Here is a 16,950-nt window from a genome sequence, read left to right on the forward strand (position 1 = left end):
AGATCAAATTTACCAGGGTGTGCTTTTTATGTGCATTTTTTCCGTATTTGTTTCCACCACAGAATATATGTCCTCAAACTAAAGGATGAATTTTTGTTACATTTTTAATGTCTGCTGCTCAAAAGAGAAGATTATTTTTATTTAATTATTTTTATTCATATTAACCAGAGGCCCAAACCATTGATCCATGAGTCCATTGATGTATCAATGTGTGTCTGTGTTCCTCAAGAACACAGGGTGAAAGTCAAATAAAATCTTATACATTTTTGTAAAATCCCAGAGCAGTAAAGTGATGAGCTAAAGATGAAGAAGACCAGAGTGAACCTTCAGCTGTATTGCCATCTTTTATTGCACTTTGTAAGCTGATGCTGTACAGTAGCTGTGAAGAGGAATTATTCCTCAGTGGAAAATTATGAATGTCGTCCTCCAAAAATTAAATCACTCCTGCTCACAACTGAATACAGTGATGATTAGTTTTGCTTTATATCAAAATAAATTCCCAAATAAAATAACAAAGTCCCACAATTTCATCAAAAAAAGCTATGACAAGTATAACAAATATTTAAATGTTTACATGAGGGCAGCAGGGTGAGGCTTATATAGTAACTACATTAAAATGCAGACAAGTCTTTTGTTTTATACTTGGATTTTCCACAATACAGTATATACAAACAATAACATTACAAGGTTTTCTTTCTCTCTTACATGCAACACTATCATGACGGTTGGTGTCTAAGTGTTTCAAGACTGTACAAATAAATCTAAACATCTGCGGCTAAATTTTTTCAAAATCTACCTTAACCTTGCATCAAGAGGAGAAACTAACAGGAGCGGGTAAACAGTCTTCTCCCTCAGTGGCTGTCATGGCAACATCATAAACACAAAACTCAACCCACGAGTAATCCTTGCAGTTTTTCGTCACCGTACACACACAGTCACACACGCAACACTCGTCACTGATATGATAGATTTTCTAAAACTTTAAACCAGACCCCTGATACAGTACAGTACACTGACACATCAAAAAATGTACAGAGTAATAAGAGGAGGTCATTTTGGTGGAGACTCAGTAGGAAGCAAAACCCCAAGACCTCTTTGGCCTTAAAACGTCCATCGTTTCTTGCAACAGTGATACACTTTGTGTTCATAAAGTATTAGCTTGTGGCGTGGCTGCTAACTCTTCCCCATTTTGGCGATCAGCTCGTCACAGATCTTTGTCAGCTCCTCAATCTCCTTGTTCTGTAAAAAAAAATGTAAAAGCATTAAGTTACCTGGACTGTGTATACACAGAGTCTTTGTCTTCATGTGGGTTCAACTTTTCTGAGAAATTGGAACTGTAGACCTATTATGATACGGCTGTTAACCTAAACTGCATAGAGAGCAATTATCTGACAAGCAGCTGAGGTAAAATGGTAAATCTGGGTCAGGTGCAGGGAGGGGAGAAATACCAAACACGTGGAAGAAGATCCTCCGGTCATTCAAAATGCCAATGAAAGGTGCAACACTGTCAAGACGCTTCACCCTGAACACAGCATCCTCACTATGAAACATTTTTTTCATCAGGAACGGGAAAGCTTTTGAGAGTAAAACTGCTAACAATCTACGAAAGACATCAGACTGAGGTAGAGATTCACCTGCCAACAGGAAAATAACCCTAACCATGGAGCCATAATGTAATGATTTGGATATATTGATGTGCTATAATGGCCTAGTTAAAGTTTAAACCCTAAATCCAATTGAGAAACTAATATCCAAAGATGCGCTCCACCACTGTGACCGAGTCTGAAAATGGCCAAAAGCTTCTGTAATCTGTAAATGCAGCAAAAAGATGTTCTTCAAAGTACTGAGCAGCAACTGTGCATCAGACATTTAGGATGGTATTATTTATGCAAAATGCTCAAATCATGTCTTTATTTAATCCACAATATAAACATAAACTGGTCATAAAGTACATTGAGGAGGTTGTAAAAAGTTCAGGGGATATGAATACTCTTGGTACAGTATTTCTTTAATGTTAGTGTGTTTCTCATCGCTGACCTTTTGCTCCAAAGTGCGCTCCAGAGAGTCCACCTTCATCTGCTCTTTCCTCAGACTGGCTTGGTGGGCAGCCTGCTCTTGCTTGGCCCTGGATCGGACCTGTGCGATCTCTGCGTTGGCTCTGGAGATGAACAGCGAAAATAAAACAATACAATTACCCTTCAGTACTTGTAAAGGGATAAATACCACTCCGAAGAAGTCAGGAAAGATTGTAATGCATCTCAAAAACAGAAGAAATGGAACTAACCTATTATAAAAAGCACATTTGGGAGCTTGTATTGGTTGGACGCCTAGAGCTTTTTGTGGTTTAGTCTTTTGTGAGGTGAGAAACTCATTATAATTTGAATTTGTTTATACTCACTTGTCTAGTTTCTCCTCAGCGTGGATCTTCAGAGCTTGATACCGCTGCTCCTCCTTGCGGACTCTGGACAGATACTCCTGGGCGCATTTCTTCAGCACTTCTTCATTCTAAAGTGAGAGAAATTTATTTAAATGTCTTGCCCTTAAACTACACTACCCTTCACACTTACCTCTCCATGTCTAAAAAGCCTTAAAACGAAATAATCTTTCATTGTAGCGGGATAACTTTACCCTGAAATTGCTTTCTAAATTCAATATTTAATTTAGGCACATTAACTGTGAGGAAAAAGTGGAGGAAGAATTTTTTCACATCATCACTCACACAAATCTGCTTAAATAAATGCAACTGAGGCATACTTTTTGTGTCTAGTAATGGAAGAAAGATCTCGCAGTGACATCTTGGGGTCAGCAAGTCTCTGTAACAAACAAGGAGTTTGCCAAAATACTTCTCAGAATTTGATCGAAACCAACTGCTTTGGTCAGATCAGCCGTCTTAAATGCATGTCATAAAATACGCCCCTATTATTACCTATCAAACAGCCCACAAAGGCTCTCGTCTTCTAGGCACGGCAATCCTTTTTAAATGTGCTTTCTTCAGAGGTGCTGATGCTTCTAATAAAACTGTCCAAGGATGGAGTCCAATAATCTGTTCTGTCTCAGTGCACCTCAACATCGCATGCATGATTTGACAAGGCGACCCGAGGCGCTGCCGATGTGTGTCCTCCACACACACCCCCAGGTGGGTTTTGTGTAAAAACACTGTTTGGATGTGCACAAAGTGAACTTGTGCCTCCTCTCAAGCAAAGTTGGAGGATTTGTGATGCGGCAGGTCTGCTTCTCTTTGGGAGTTCGGGGAAACTTTTAGTGTACGGCCGCATGAACACATTTTCAATTTATTTCAGGACATTTTCAATAAAAATCTGGTGACCTCAAACAGGGAATGGGTCAACACTGTGTCTCTCGGTGAGATATTGTTCCAAAACAGGTGACTGAAACATCACAGAAGTGGTTCACTAGAAAGAAAACTCATCCTTCTTCATCTTTAGACCTAATTCATACGGAAAACCTCTGAATGGAGCAGAAGAGAAGATAGGAAACCTCACACTATGTGAGCTACAACTATGGGACATATTTTAGGAGGTTCTAACGTCAATCTGTCCCTCCAGAATGTTGTGATGTTGCGATCGCAACTGTTAATGCAAATTTACTCCATTTTCACAAATTTTGTACGGACTTGTGATTTTCACTTCTTTTCTGACCAATCACTGCAACTCGGCTCAATTTTGACCAATCCCTCAGCCTCCTTCTAATGTAACTTCCTGTTTCATGACGTCTCATGAAAGCTGAACCTACAAGATGAGATTATCTGTGACGCTACATGGTAACATTTGCCATTTTGAGATGTTCTGTTGGATTTGATTATAAAGTTCATGTTAACTTAAATGACCAACGGCTGGATTTTTGTCAAATTTTCAGCCTGAGATTATCCTACCAATATAGGAATTTTTATCAGGGGTGCTAATAACTGTGAAGGGTGATGTTTAAAGTGGCTTAAAGGGCATTTTGACTTAGAAGTTTTGAGTAATTAGTGTGGCACCTTGCGGAAGCCCTCCAGCACATCTTTCATCTTCTCATAACGACGGAAGAGGTCAGCCAGGGACTTCTCCACAGAGTTGAGGTCAGCCAAGGCCTGATCCTTCTCTATGATCAGCTGCTGGATGGTGTGGTGGGACAGAGACTTCTCCTTTTGATCATCCTCTAATGAACACACACACACACACAGATTTCCTAAATCATCAGTCTATCCACTAGAGATGCTGACGTGGAAGGTACAAACATCTTCCCACAACATACATAAAAGTATACACCATTTTTACAATGCAACAAAGTGGAATTGAGGGTTAGAGTGATTTTTCTACTTCAGAAAATCATTATTTTTATTGCATGCAAACAAAATGTCACAATGAGGAAATCAAAAAGGAGAGCTATGTTTTATAAAGCTTGGTAGCTTGGTTTGTTTAGAGCGACACTCGCTTGTCTTTTAAGTAACTTACAGTAGATGATCTACTTGTGCAAATAAGTAAAGCTGCTTGAGTGGCTTTAGCACACACCTTCAGTCAAGCGTCGAGGCATCTTTAAGATCTTTTCATTGTTTGTGTGTCACTCAGATTGATATAGTATTATTTTCAAAACAAACAACTTGACAGATTCTTTCCTTTATATCTATAAAAAAGTCAAGTCTTAGCCTTTATGTGAAATGCAACAGAATGGACAAACAAAAGCCACTAGATGAGATGAAGAAAAGGAGCACACCTGCTCCCCTCTCTGACGGACGGATGGAGAGACGCGAGCTGACACAAACAAGCAAAGTACGGCTCTGTGTTACTCACCTGGCATGCCTGTCAGGGTTATCAAATAGTAAGGGGCAATGATGGGAGCAGAACAGAAAAGAAGGGAGTGTGTTAAGTCAAACCGGGAGGGTCAAGACATGTGAGAGAGCCGAGCGTTAGACTTGAACAGAAACAGATTATGGCCTTTTAGTGGGCGTGTTCTGAGAAGAGCAAGACATTAACTTAAGACTGCAGCACAAGCCAAATATTCAAGAACGTCTGAAGTTGGCAAAAAAGGATGTAGGTGAGAGCAGGGAAAATGTAAAGTGAGCAAAGTGGTGACAAGGGTGCCGTCAATGGATAATTGTGATGGTTCCCACCATCACCGGTGTCAGAATCTCTGCCGCAGCACAAGATTAACAAAGCTAAACTAGAGATGAACCAATAAGTCAGATTATGACTGACTGATAGGAAGTTAAATAAATCAAGGAGAAACACCTGGGTGTGGAAGTTGCTGCTCAGGAAAGAAGGCTGCTACTATGAACAAATTATGGTCTTCTAGAGCGTACTTTGAATGTTTTCTTTTCTAAAATAGTTCTTAAAGAGAGATTGCAAATTATTAAAACTGGTATTAGCAGGTGAACTTTTTCTAAAAACTTGAAAACTCTGACTGTTGCATTTCTGAAGTAAACCATTTGAAATCAGAGGCGGCGGGGTAAAAACTATAAACTTCAATAAGACACCAGAGAGCAAATTAAAGCACCAGAGTTTGATGAAAAAGATTTTCTGATGCATGTTAAATTGTGCACTTGGAGTCAATGATTACATTAAGTGAGGAAGTGGAAAAACTCACCTATCATCTGCGCAATAGTCTTCTCATACTCTGCAACAATCCTCCTACAGATAAAAAAATGATTGCAAATTTACTGTCAACACAATATCAGTGTGTGCAATATTAGTAACGTAAAGAAAGGCTCGGATTGCAATAAAATTGAGAAAATTATATAAATGCCATTTCATTCACTATTTAGGTCTGTGAGTGCAGTTGCACACTTAATGTTGGTCGAAATGTCTTTTTAACTTTTTGTTTATTGAATTAAAAGTAAATAATAATTTGATTTATTTATTTCAAACAGGTTTAAAAAAAAAGCAATCAGTAGGACAGAGAAAATGTGCAAACATAACCGGTAAAAATGTTTACCACTACTTTTCTGTTTGCAAAGGAGTAGGAAGAAATTAACACTTATTTAATCCAACCCCTTATCTCAATTTAATGAAATACATTACTCACTTATTCAATAACTATCAAAAAATTTAAACCATGTAATAAAGCAAAACATAACACAGCAATTTGCAGAAACTACAGAGATGTTTAAATGTCCAAAATGACATCAACATGAAGCTGGAGCATCCTGAATCGAACAAATTGGAGTACAATGTTAGAAAGCCTTGGTCCAGTCCAATCAAAGCATTTTAAAATGATAATCCCTGCAGTCCCAATAAAACTAGTTCCTGACTGTCACTCAAAGCTATCCAGCAAGCCATGCAACCACATTTTCAGTTGTCAATTTAAAAGGACATAACAGACAATTTTCATGTGTACAAATGTACAGTAGCCCCAAAAATCTGAAAATAACTTCTAAGAAAATAAAAATCTACCCAATGTATCCATTTTAATTTGTTTTCTTTTCTTTCACACTCTTTCTTATTCTTGTTCTCTTTCTTATTGTGGTCATTTGTTATTTTTGCTTATTTAATCGCTTATTTCGTAGATCAATACTTCTGTTTGCTAGTCTGTAATGTTTGTTTCGTATGAGCTAATTTGTGAATAAAAACTGAAACAAAAAACTTTATAGTAGGCCATGAACATCATAGACTTCTCTGTCTGTTGTAGATCTGTGCCTGTTCTAAAAAAAAACAAGCATCTAAATTCTTACTAAAAGTAAAATAAGTAGGTTAACCTGTGATGTATGATAGATTTCTTCATGCTTGCATTGTTTCTTTAGAAATAACTGGACCATTTTTGACTGTTCCAGTAAAACAGGTTGTACGGGGTAAGAGGATTGATTAGCCTTGCCTCCCTCTTAGTCTCTTAGCTCCTCCTTATCCAGAGCACAATCAGTTAAAGGAGGTAAGCTCTGTCTTATCCAGGCTAAATGACCCAGCTGCACTCACACTCACCACCTGCTAACCGACAAGAAGCTTCAATGCTGCTTATATCCAGTTTCCTGTCTGAACCTAAAGCTGTTTGCTGACTGTTGTTTATGGGTGAGTTTAGAGCTGCTGTTAGCAGGTTTGGTGTAACAATATCTACAGTAATTAATTATTTAGTCATCTTCTCTATCTAAAACATCTTAAAGCACATCAGTCTGATGTGCGCTCAGCGCAGACTGGCGTACTCTTTAATTGGTTTTCCATTCTGGACCCAAAGGTGTCTTTGTTTCAAATAAACCAAGTAAGAAGTTCAAAAGAAGACAAAGACATTTGCTAGATATCTATAAGTGATAGACTTGACAACAACTCAATGTTTCTTTTTACCTCATCTCCACCACTTCCTGTCGACTGTCCTCGTACTTCCTCTGCCACTCCAGAACCTCTTTCTCTTTTGACACAATCTATGAAATAGGGGCAAACACTTTTAAGTAAAGCTCTAGACGTTGAAATGAAATGACTTTTACCACTCAATGAATAAAAAGAAATAGAAGGGAACCTCCTCTCGTGCGATGTCCAACGACTGGTCGAGATCTCTTGGCAGATGCGGACTCTCGCCTTCGATGTAGCTGCTGCTGCTGGTGGTCTTGGCGTAGAGCGAGCTCTTGGGAATGGAGCTCTCCACAGAAGACAGCATGTCCCGGTGCTGCTTCCAGGAAGCAAAGGAGAGCAGGGAAAGGAACGGAAACATGGCAAGTTACAAACTAGACACCAGACCAGATGCAGGGGCTCGCACACGGGCCCAACAGGTTTCCTGAACCACGACCTCAATGCAGCATGGAACCACAGAAATCTGTTCCACGCAGCAAAACTCTGCTGGCGAATGCTGCAAAGCTGGTGATGTTTCTGAGGACTCGGTCGGCCACTACATGATTGGATGAAACAGCCTTCATCGCTACAGTAATTACTGCGTAATTGGCTGATGCTGGCCCCGGCTGAGCGATCATGAGCGCCTGCTGCTTGCAGAAGCTTGAATGTGAGTTGGACTGAGCAAGACAAGAAGGAAGGAGCACAGCAGCAGATAGTAAAATAGAGATGGACGATAAGGGAGCGGGACTGGGCAGCAGGGGCATTCCCGTTAGTGTTTGGTTGTAAAAGATTAACTGGTCTGACTTCACAGTTTTCACTAAAAACTTGAAAAGTTTCCAAGATGTGCATGGGTCTGTAAAGCTAAGACAACATATATACTATTTCACCTCTAAAATTTGGCCTGGAATAAAAGGATTTAGTCGTCATCGGAAGAGCTGGATTAAAGGAGGATTTAATAAAACGGTGGGGGCTCAAAGAGAACAGCAAGAAGGAATGGAGCTAAGTGTTGTGTCTGGCTCGTGAAGTAATGGGATTACTCTCATATAAAACGAACGACTAATTAAATTAAGGTAAATAGTAGAAACTCTGATCAGTGCATCTCCATATAAAATGCTGTCTAGATGAAGCACATCTATGATCTACTGAGGCTCAAGTCTGCAGTGCAGTCTGGATGTATTTGGACTAGATTGTAGCAGCTCTGTAGTTCAGAACCAGAAGGGGCAAAGTGCTCATTTTGAACTTTAGAGAAAGGCAAACAGCTTAAATCTACTGTGCTCATTTATTTTCTAAATATTCAAATCAAGAGAAATATGTTTTAAGAAGATAATTTAACTAAAAAGATATAACAATGGTCATATCATTGAATCCAGTGTGCTGTTGTATAACTGGATCAGTGAAACAATGAAAAATATGTTCTTGCCCAAATACTTGGACTGCACTCTAGTTGGGTAAGAACAGATCACAGGGTGTCTTGTTACTCTTACTTTGAGTAAGGGTGAACCGTTGATATTCCACCGCCGTGTGCTGGGTTTCTTGAGTCGAGACTGAAACGTGTGGAGCAACAACATGAGACTTGGAGGGACAAGATTGGGAACCAATCCTACTCTGACTCTTTCAAGGATTTTTCCCCTTCCAGATATCCTAACTCAGCTGCATCTTCAGTTCCAACAAAATATATCCCTTTGGATCCCTTTGCTTCATTGTTGATGTTGAGGCTTAAGCAGTGGTTAACAAATCTGCAGAATGTGCCAATTCCTTTTATCCCATTAACTGATTCGTCAACAAAATAATCGATACAATAATTGATTACTAATCGCTGCTTACAGCTTTAATTTCAATTAGCAAAAACTTTGAAAACCATAAAGAATTTTTTTAATCCACTTCATAGTTACCCTCTTGTGTTGGCCACATAAAATCCCAAAAAGGATAAATTAAGCTTTGCAGTTGTAAAACAACAAAATCTGATAAATTTCAAAGGTTTTGAAGATTTTTGCCCTGCACTGTAATATTCTGTGTTGCGTTTGTGTTGTTAGTTTGGGGGAAAATAAAAAAAAAAAAACAAACGTAAATGTGACTGGAGATTTGAAACAGAGGATGATCAAATACACCAGGGAGAGTTGCAGCCATGTAACTGTGCAGCTGCGGTTTTTAGGTTATCGTGTTACATCCCCAGTCACATTCATGCTGATGTAAGCCTCTCATGAACAGGCAACAGGCAGAAAACAACGCAGGGGGGCAAGGAAGGCACTGGACTGAGTATTAACCTGGAGGAGCTCGTTGCCAGTCTGAATGGGAGCCGGACACGTTAAGCATCGTTAGCGGTATCATGTGGAGGGGGGCGCCGGGATTGTGGATGCTGCAGCACAGCCGCCATGCCGAAGGGGCCGATCGGCAAGCCGAGACACACCCATGCAAACACCGCAGTCTACAATGACCCACTTCAGCTACACCTGCTTTTCCCTAATCACTCATTCAAGATGCCTATTTTCTGCAGCAAACACGCTCACCCACACACACTGAATACAGCAGGTGCAGGCTGACTCAGCGCAGTACCTGGGGGGTTACAGTGGAGAGGGAGGGGCACTGAGAGATGCTTTGGGCTACTTGCAGAGCCTCTAGCCTCAGGGCAGCAAGCACCAGCTCCTCCTTGGCCGCACACAGGGGGGGCCAAATATCAGAGGGGGAGAGGAGGCGGCGGGGTAAGGGAGGAGGGTTGAAGAGAGCAAAGGGAAACATACAAAGACTTGAATTGAGAGCACACATTTGCTGCCGTCTGCATTTTACCAATCATTAATCTACTTCACGCAGCAAGCCAAAAACTGCAAGTACGGGGAGGAGGAAACATAAAAAGATGAAAGGGATGAAGTACGCTGACACAATGGGAACGATGTGGAAACAAAAAACACACACAGTCACATTTCCTCCCCAGAGCCAGGACCTTCGAGGTTCGTCGAGGTGGGGCAACACACCTGTAGTTTTTGGGCGAATGCGGTTGGGTTGGTCTCAGCCAGGTCAGGCTCCAGGTACTGCAGGGGGTCCTCACACTCTGACAGCCTGTCTAACAACAGGGGCATGGCCTGGGCTGGAGCAGGGGCCACCACGGGGCCCTGGCCAGAGGGCTACAGGGGCACCAGGAGGAGTGGGCAGAGGGGTGGGGTGGAGGAGGGGGACGGGACAGCACAGCAAAGCAAGCGCTGAGTGTTTGAGTGGCAGCTTATTTCCTGAACCAAAGCTGGGAGAAAGTGTGTGATGGGGCTGATTTTTGGAGAATCACTGTGATTCGAGTCTTGGGATAAAGTCTCTGGATAAAGGTGCTCATTTCTGATTAAACAACAACGTGGAGTAAGATGCAACTAAATAAAAACATGACATACAGGTGCATCTCAATAAAATGGAATTTAAATTAGAAGATTCTTTTTTTACGATTGCAGCTTACACCTAATAAAAAAACCTACAATTCAGGTTACTGTTTTTTTAAATATTACAAAATAAAAATATTAAAGTTAGCAACAAAAGCAAATTCCTAAAGAACCAGGCTGTCAATGGAGTGTTGTATCTAAGTATTTTAATAGAAAATTTAGTGGAAGGGTAAAATGACAGAAGCAGGTGCACTAGACACAAGGATAACCATTAGCCCTGTGAGATCCAATCAAAACAAAAATATTAGTCTAATAAAAAGTATGCCCATGTTCATACAGTACATACTCAATACTCAAATGAATCCAATACAGATTATACAAAATCTACTTTAATCTGAACAGAGGAGAATTGAGCAGAAGCAGCCCAAGTAAGTCACATATGGACAAATTTGTTTCAGAAGTACAGTTGTAGTCTACATCCAGGACTTTTTCCTTCCACTCCAATGAAAATATTTGACAGCACTCTGAACATCAAGCTTTAAAAAAAACAAAAGTTTGTGGTTTACTCTCTTTGTGGAGGGTTTCAAAGTTCACTTTTCCATGTAAGTTACTAAAATAAATTCCACTTTTATTACAGAATCTACTGAGATGCATCTGTAATTCCCATACATGATGATGAGTACACAGATAAATGAAACCTAGTTTATTCTTTATAACAAATGTGATCAGTGCTAGCTGTTTACCAAGAGCCCCGGTCTCACCTGCTCGTCCCTCTCTATGCTCTGTGTCCGGCTGAGGACATCGCTCTCTCTCTTCCTGCCCTTATCTCCAGCAGAACCTTCGGGTCCGGGCCGCGGGCTCAACACCGGTGTCTTCATGCCTGCAGATATCTGGGCTTCCATTTCCTCAAAACTCCTGTGCAGAAGGACAACAATCTGAGGTCTGAGTAAAAGTGTCAGGGAGCGTGTGAGATGTCTATATACAATAGACAGAAGTGATAATTAATACTTTATTTTACCAAATAAAATGTATTAGGTATTCGACCCAGACTGTTGATCCATACACTAAAAATATTAATGAAATTCACACTATTATGACGTTACTGATTTAAAGTTGGTTGGTTGAACTTTTTTTTTCCATAAATGTAGAGGTAGTAAAAATTATTTAAATCCAGTCTACTAAAGTACAAATATTCAGTGAAACAAAATTGAATATTGCCATAAAAATTAATCAAAATAAATTATTGTTAATTAAGTAGAGTACATGATGACTGATTTTGGTATTTCCTGGTAAAGGCATAAAAAAAAATAAAAACTTATAGCGCAGAATTAAACCATGATGAGTTATACTTTACTTTTCTAAAGAGAGTCGAGGAAATGTTTTTCCCACTGAAATAACTTAAATTTACAGTGTGTGTTTTTGTGTGACATGCTACATTTATTTCAATGCTTTTTTTTAAACATATTTTCACCAGCTGAGCCAATAAGTGGTGAGGACACTCAATAATCCACCAATAAATATATTGGTATATACCGTTTTCAAATGCATACAAAGATCATGACAGTATGAAAATTTAAATCTCAGACATCGACATGAAATATATTATGCAAAGCTGTAAAGTAACATATCTAGCAATGCTGCAATGTGTGGATAAGTAATGTAAGGCATATTTTACCCGGTGCAGGGGGAGCTTGGCACAGATCCATGTCCACAAGCAGCTTTGGTTAAGTTGTCAGACACTGAGTCCAAGTTCAAGTACAGAGATGGCTTTTTGATAGACAGTGGCTGCAAAAGACAAAATTAATAAAGAATGCTGAAAACTGAAATAATTCATCATCATTAGAGATGCTCAGAGACATTAGCTGGTGAGTGGAATCTAACAGTTTTCAGCTGGATCAGCCCGGACCGGTCTATCAAATTAATAAAAAAAATAAATAAAAATAAAATTCTAATGAACATATCAGACCTAAGAGTTACCACAGGAAAATATGTAACTGCAAAAATGTGGTGACACTACTGATTATGATTAATGCACATTTCTACTTTCTATTCCTACAACATTTTCCTGACTCATAGGAAGAGTGTGAATGCATCACACTTAAAATTTAGCAAGTTGCTAAATATAGTGTCCAAGCAGTCCATTATCACTGGGATATTGCACACACTGACAATGCGTTGACAAATGTGAGTCTTTATATAGTGCAGCTCTTTTTGGAATGGAAGAGAGGTTTAGAAATGTTGGGAACCCCAGAAGAGGCAAGGACTCGAGGCCTGCTGGGAATACGCATGAAGCTGCTGTTTGTGTTATACTAATTATGATAATCTCTACTACGAGACGTTAAAGACCAATAAGAAAAACTTGGTAATCAAATCTTGGCAGGGAGAATTCAGAAGAATATGCTTAATACAGTTGTTATATCTTATATGTGCAGTCTTTAAAATGAAATTTAAATAAATTAGAAAATTATTTAAATAAATTACATTTTATAGGTTAATTACACACAGGCTGGATGTTTTCCAGGTTTTATATCTGGTAAATACGATGATTTTCTGAAAAAATGGTACCTTTTCCAAACGCATATTCCAATTTATTGAATTGCAATGTGTTCGCTACAATCTGTATCAAAACAATTTGATTGGTGCATCTCCAATCAACATACACAAAAACATCAACATGCATAAAAACTGAAAAGAAATCACATCTGTCATCAATATGCCAAACAAATACTTACTGGGGAGGAAGAGCCAATCTTCTCCATGTACTCAATTTCATAGTCCTGGACTGAAACAGACCAAGAAACAAAACCAAGAGTTAGAACCAGAATACGAGGTGGACAACCACAGTGATCAGTGTTTAGGGCTGTCTGATGGTGATCAGAGGCTGAACCAGCCCTTTCTGCTCCCTGTTTCATCTACGACCCAGATGGGTTGAGCCAGACAGCAATTGGGAGGAGGTGGGTCTTTTGGTGGTCAGAGGGCAGTGGAGAACTGGGCCAGCCCTTTTATTTATTTATTTATTTTTACTACTAGAAGAAAAGTCAATACCCTACTGCTCTATGAATGGATAACAAAGTAACTGGTTGCTTTACATGAGCATCTATCCAAACAAAGCTTTGAGCTTCACTGAATAGCTGTTCGAGTGTGGTACGCTTTGATGTTGCATGAACACAGGTGCCTGGAGGGGACAAAAAAAAAAATCAGACAGTAACGTCAAACCTGGATTCTCCTGAGGGAGACTGTTCTCATTTACGAAAGACGTAACGTCGCAGGGCTGCGGGAAGTCTTGGTGGTCAGTGTTTAAATCTTGGTCCACCTCGTGGCGGACCGCCCACTTATGACCGGTGGAGGAGGCCAGCTTCTCCTCGTCTGTGGCGTGATCATCCTGCTGATGAAGGGACGAAGATTCATCTGCAGATGTGGGATCCTGCAAGAGAACGGCAAAGAGGGAAACTCTAAAAATCAGCTGGAACTTTAAAAGTGAGAAAGAACCCCAAAAGAGAGCGAATTAAACACACCTGGGATGTGTCGGACATTGGGGATTTCTTTGGCGACCTCTTCACTCTGAAAGTATTACTGAGGGAAAAGAAACAACAAAACATAAATTATTAAAATCCAGGGTAATCCAGAGACTTTGGAAAACAACACAATGTTAGATCCGGCATCTATGGTCTTAAACTTAATATTGCTCACTGGTGAAATTCCAAGTACTCTGGATGGAAACGTCTTTCTTCACATGAAAGGATGACATTACTTCATGAGAAACAACTGAATCACTGTGTCAGAATTACAGCTCAGACAAGATGAATAATTAATATCAATTCTAATTTAAAATATTAGAAAAACCTCTGCAAAGAAACAAAACATTTTATATGCCCTAGTAGATGGTGACAAAAAAGTTAATGTGTATTAGCTGTTAAAGGCATGTCTATATATATATATATATATATATATATATATATATATATATATATATATATTTTTTTTTTTTTTTTTTTTTTGTATATATTTTCAGATTTTTTTTATTTTTGATTAGATAAAGCTAGTGTCATAATTAATTGAATCATTAGTTTGTCAACTCACCTTTGTATTTTTATCAATACATGTTCACATTCTATATTATTGTGTATGTTATTCTACCGTCTGTGTGTCATTTACTTGCACTTTTTGTACACTGCTTTGACAAGTGAATTTCCCTATTATGAGATAAATTAAGTCTCATATAGCAATAGCTGAAAATGAACACAAGGGGGAGCTCAAGCACTGTTTTCTGTTAAGCATTTCCCAATGTGAATATAAGCTTGTTGTTACCTTTTAGAATGAAACATTAGATTTTTTTTTTTTTTTACATTTTTCAGAGTGAGATTATTCTACCAGACTAAATTATTAAAGTATTATAATTTTTTTTTTTCACATATCTTCACCAGGAGTGCTAAAAGAAAATCTGTTCATGTCTTTATAAATAAAGCTTATTTCTGACACAGAGCTATAAAGAGGATTTAAAAGATAACTAAAAACATGTGTCCTCATATTTGACTTTAAATTTCAAATTCATTGGTTAGATAGTAGGGCCAAAGGATGATGATGTCTCTGTTAATAGGACGGGGGACAACATGCTGCTTTTTAAGATGGAGTTTAGGGTCGGAAAGGGAGGATGGCTGTATTGTCCCTCTACTTACAACAAACAACAAAGAGAGGACACACCCCTGGACTTCCTGTGATACATGAGAATACACAAACACAGGTGACAGAGAGACAGACAGAGGACACTGGCATAACAGACACAAACTAGGAGTGTGGACTCATCCATCAGCCTTTTGGAGGACCATGTGAACTTACGATTTTAAGGGAGTTTTCTTCTTCTTAGCCGGTTTGTTTTGGTTCTGGTCCCCCAGTTCCCCAATATTGTCATTGTCGTTTTCGTTATCATAGTCATTGGACGATGTTTCGAAAGAGGCAGGCACCCTGGGAGGCGAGGCGGCCATTTTGTTGGAGGATTTAAAAGGGTTTGTAGACTCTTCAATGTTGTTTGGGTCAAAGCTGTATGATGGCCTGGATAAGGTGGGGGAATTGGACATACTTTTCTTTGAAGAAAATGGATTGAAGTTTGGGTCATCCCACTTGTCGGGTTCAATGTTGTACGACACTTTGGGAATGGGGATTTCATCCGATCCGTTGTAGGCTGCAGGGGGGGTGTTGTCCAGCTGCTCCACCTGTTGTGGAGCCGCTTTTTTCAGCCCCAGCTTTGGTTTTCTGGACAGCATCTTGCCAGGAGGCTTCTTGCCCAATTTCTTAGGTGGAGGAGAGGCCTGCTGTGGCACCTCGCAGCTTTCCTCAGAGTAGTCGAACTCCAGCCTTACTGGCTGACGCTTGGGTAGAATGGGTTGCTCCTCGAGACTGGTGGAAAGCTCTTCCAGAGGGGCGATGGCAGTATGGTGATGTGGTTCTGCAGCAGGGACAGGGGGGCTCAGAGGAGGAATAGATGCAGGGCCATACACAGGACCCTTACGACCCAAAACAGGAGAATTTGCGATTTTGCTACCTCCAGTGCTGAAGGGGTTGATGTTCTCAAAGTTTTCTGGATCCCATTTGTATGAGCCACTGGGTGGGATTGGAGAGGCTTCTTTCTCTGCTACACTCTCTGCAAGAGGGGCTTCCTCCTGGCACAAGGGTAAGGCAGGGACCCCTTTGCTCTCCTCTTGGCAGGTTTGATTGGTTTCCTCTAGGAGAGGAGGCGGAGTTTCAACACAGCTCTTCCTGGTTTTTCTGAGAGTGCCTCCGGGACTAGGAGTTGCAGAGCCAACCTCCGAATCCTCCTGAGTCAGGAGAGGGCTAGCTGTCCGAGGCTTCGCCCGCTTTGTGATTTCAGGGGTGCTGCTAGAGGAGGCTGGCTTTGAACTATCAGGGTTGGAGTTTTGTCTGAGGAAGGGCTTCTTCTTCACCGATCCCGGGCTGACTTTCTTAGGTCTCCGGAGTTTCCCCGGGTTGTTCTCGGTGCCAACGCTGAAGGACTCGGAGTGCTGACGGAAAGCTCCAGAGGCTGATCCTTCCAGCAGACTGGAGCTATCAAGCTCCCCCCCCTGGAGGCTGAGAGAGCGAGTCAGAGTGTGACTCGTTGGCTCTCCAGCGACAAAGTCGAAGTTGTACGTCCCGCTTGCAGCAATGGGTTTGTTCTCATCAAAAGCAATGGATGGGGACCGACAAGGTGCATCGGTTGCAGTGATGTCCAAACTAAGATCGCCTTCAGAGCCGTTAACACCTGCAAAACATTGAAATAAGATTAATCTGCATCAGAAATATCACCCTGCTATAAAGGAAAATGACTTCAAGTAACATCCACACAGAGA

The 16,950-nt window shown here is 40.2% G+C and overlaps 1 protein-coding gene across 1 annotated transcript in view; it reads right to left on the minus strand.

Moving 5' to 3' along the window:
* Positions 1-331: 331 nt before the first annotated feature.
* The window catches only part of tacc2 (transforming, acidic coiled-coil containing protein 2), a 61,074-nt gene continuing 44,455 nt past the window's right edge, over positions 332-16,950 (minus strand). Inside the window, exons 8-22 of the mRNA XM_088012922.1 lie at positions 15,443-16,862; positions 14,122-14,179; positions 13,823-14,030; positions 13,339-13,388; positions 12,282-12,391; positions 11,368-11,521; positions 10,217-10,366; positions 9,801-9,893; positions 7,438-7,584; positions 7,266-7,342; positions 5,581-5,624; positions 3,995-4,155; positions 2,399-2,505; positions 2,038-2,158; positions 332-1,239 (exon numbers count right to left, since the gene is read on the minus strand). Coding sequence (XP_087869048.1) covers positions 1,174-1,239; positions 2,038-2,158; positions 2,399-2,505; positions 3,995-4,155; positions 5,581-5,624; positions 7,266-7,342; positions 7,438-7,584; positions 9,801-9,893; positions 10,217-10,366; positions 11,368-11,521; positions 12,282-12,391; positions 13,339-13,388; positions 13,823-14,030; positions 14,122-14,179; positions 15,443-16,862 — 2,966 coding nt within the window. The 3' untranslated portion in view covers positions 332-1,173. The remainder of the gene's footprint in view (positions 1,240-2,037; positions 2,159-2,398; positions 2,506-3,994; positions 4,156-5,580; positions 5,625-7,265; positions 7,343-7,437; positions 7,585-9,800; positions 9,894-10,216; positions 10,367-11,367; positions 11,522-12,281; positions 12,392-13,338; positions 13,389-13,822; positions 14,031-14,121; positions 14,180-15,442; positions 16,863-16,950) is intronic.

This window comes from Poecilia mexicana, unplaced genomic scaffold, assembly GCF_051168715.1.
Source record: "Poecilia mexicana isolate PSO_F unplaced genomic scaffold, ASM5116871v1 scaffold_15, whole genome shotgun sequence".
Lineage (NCBI taxonomy): Eukaryota > Metazoa > Chordata > Actinopteri > Cyprinodontiformes > Poeciliidae > Poecilia > Poecilia mexicana.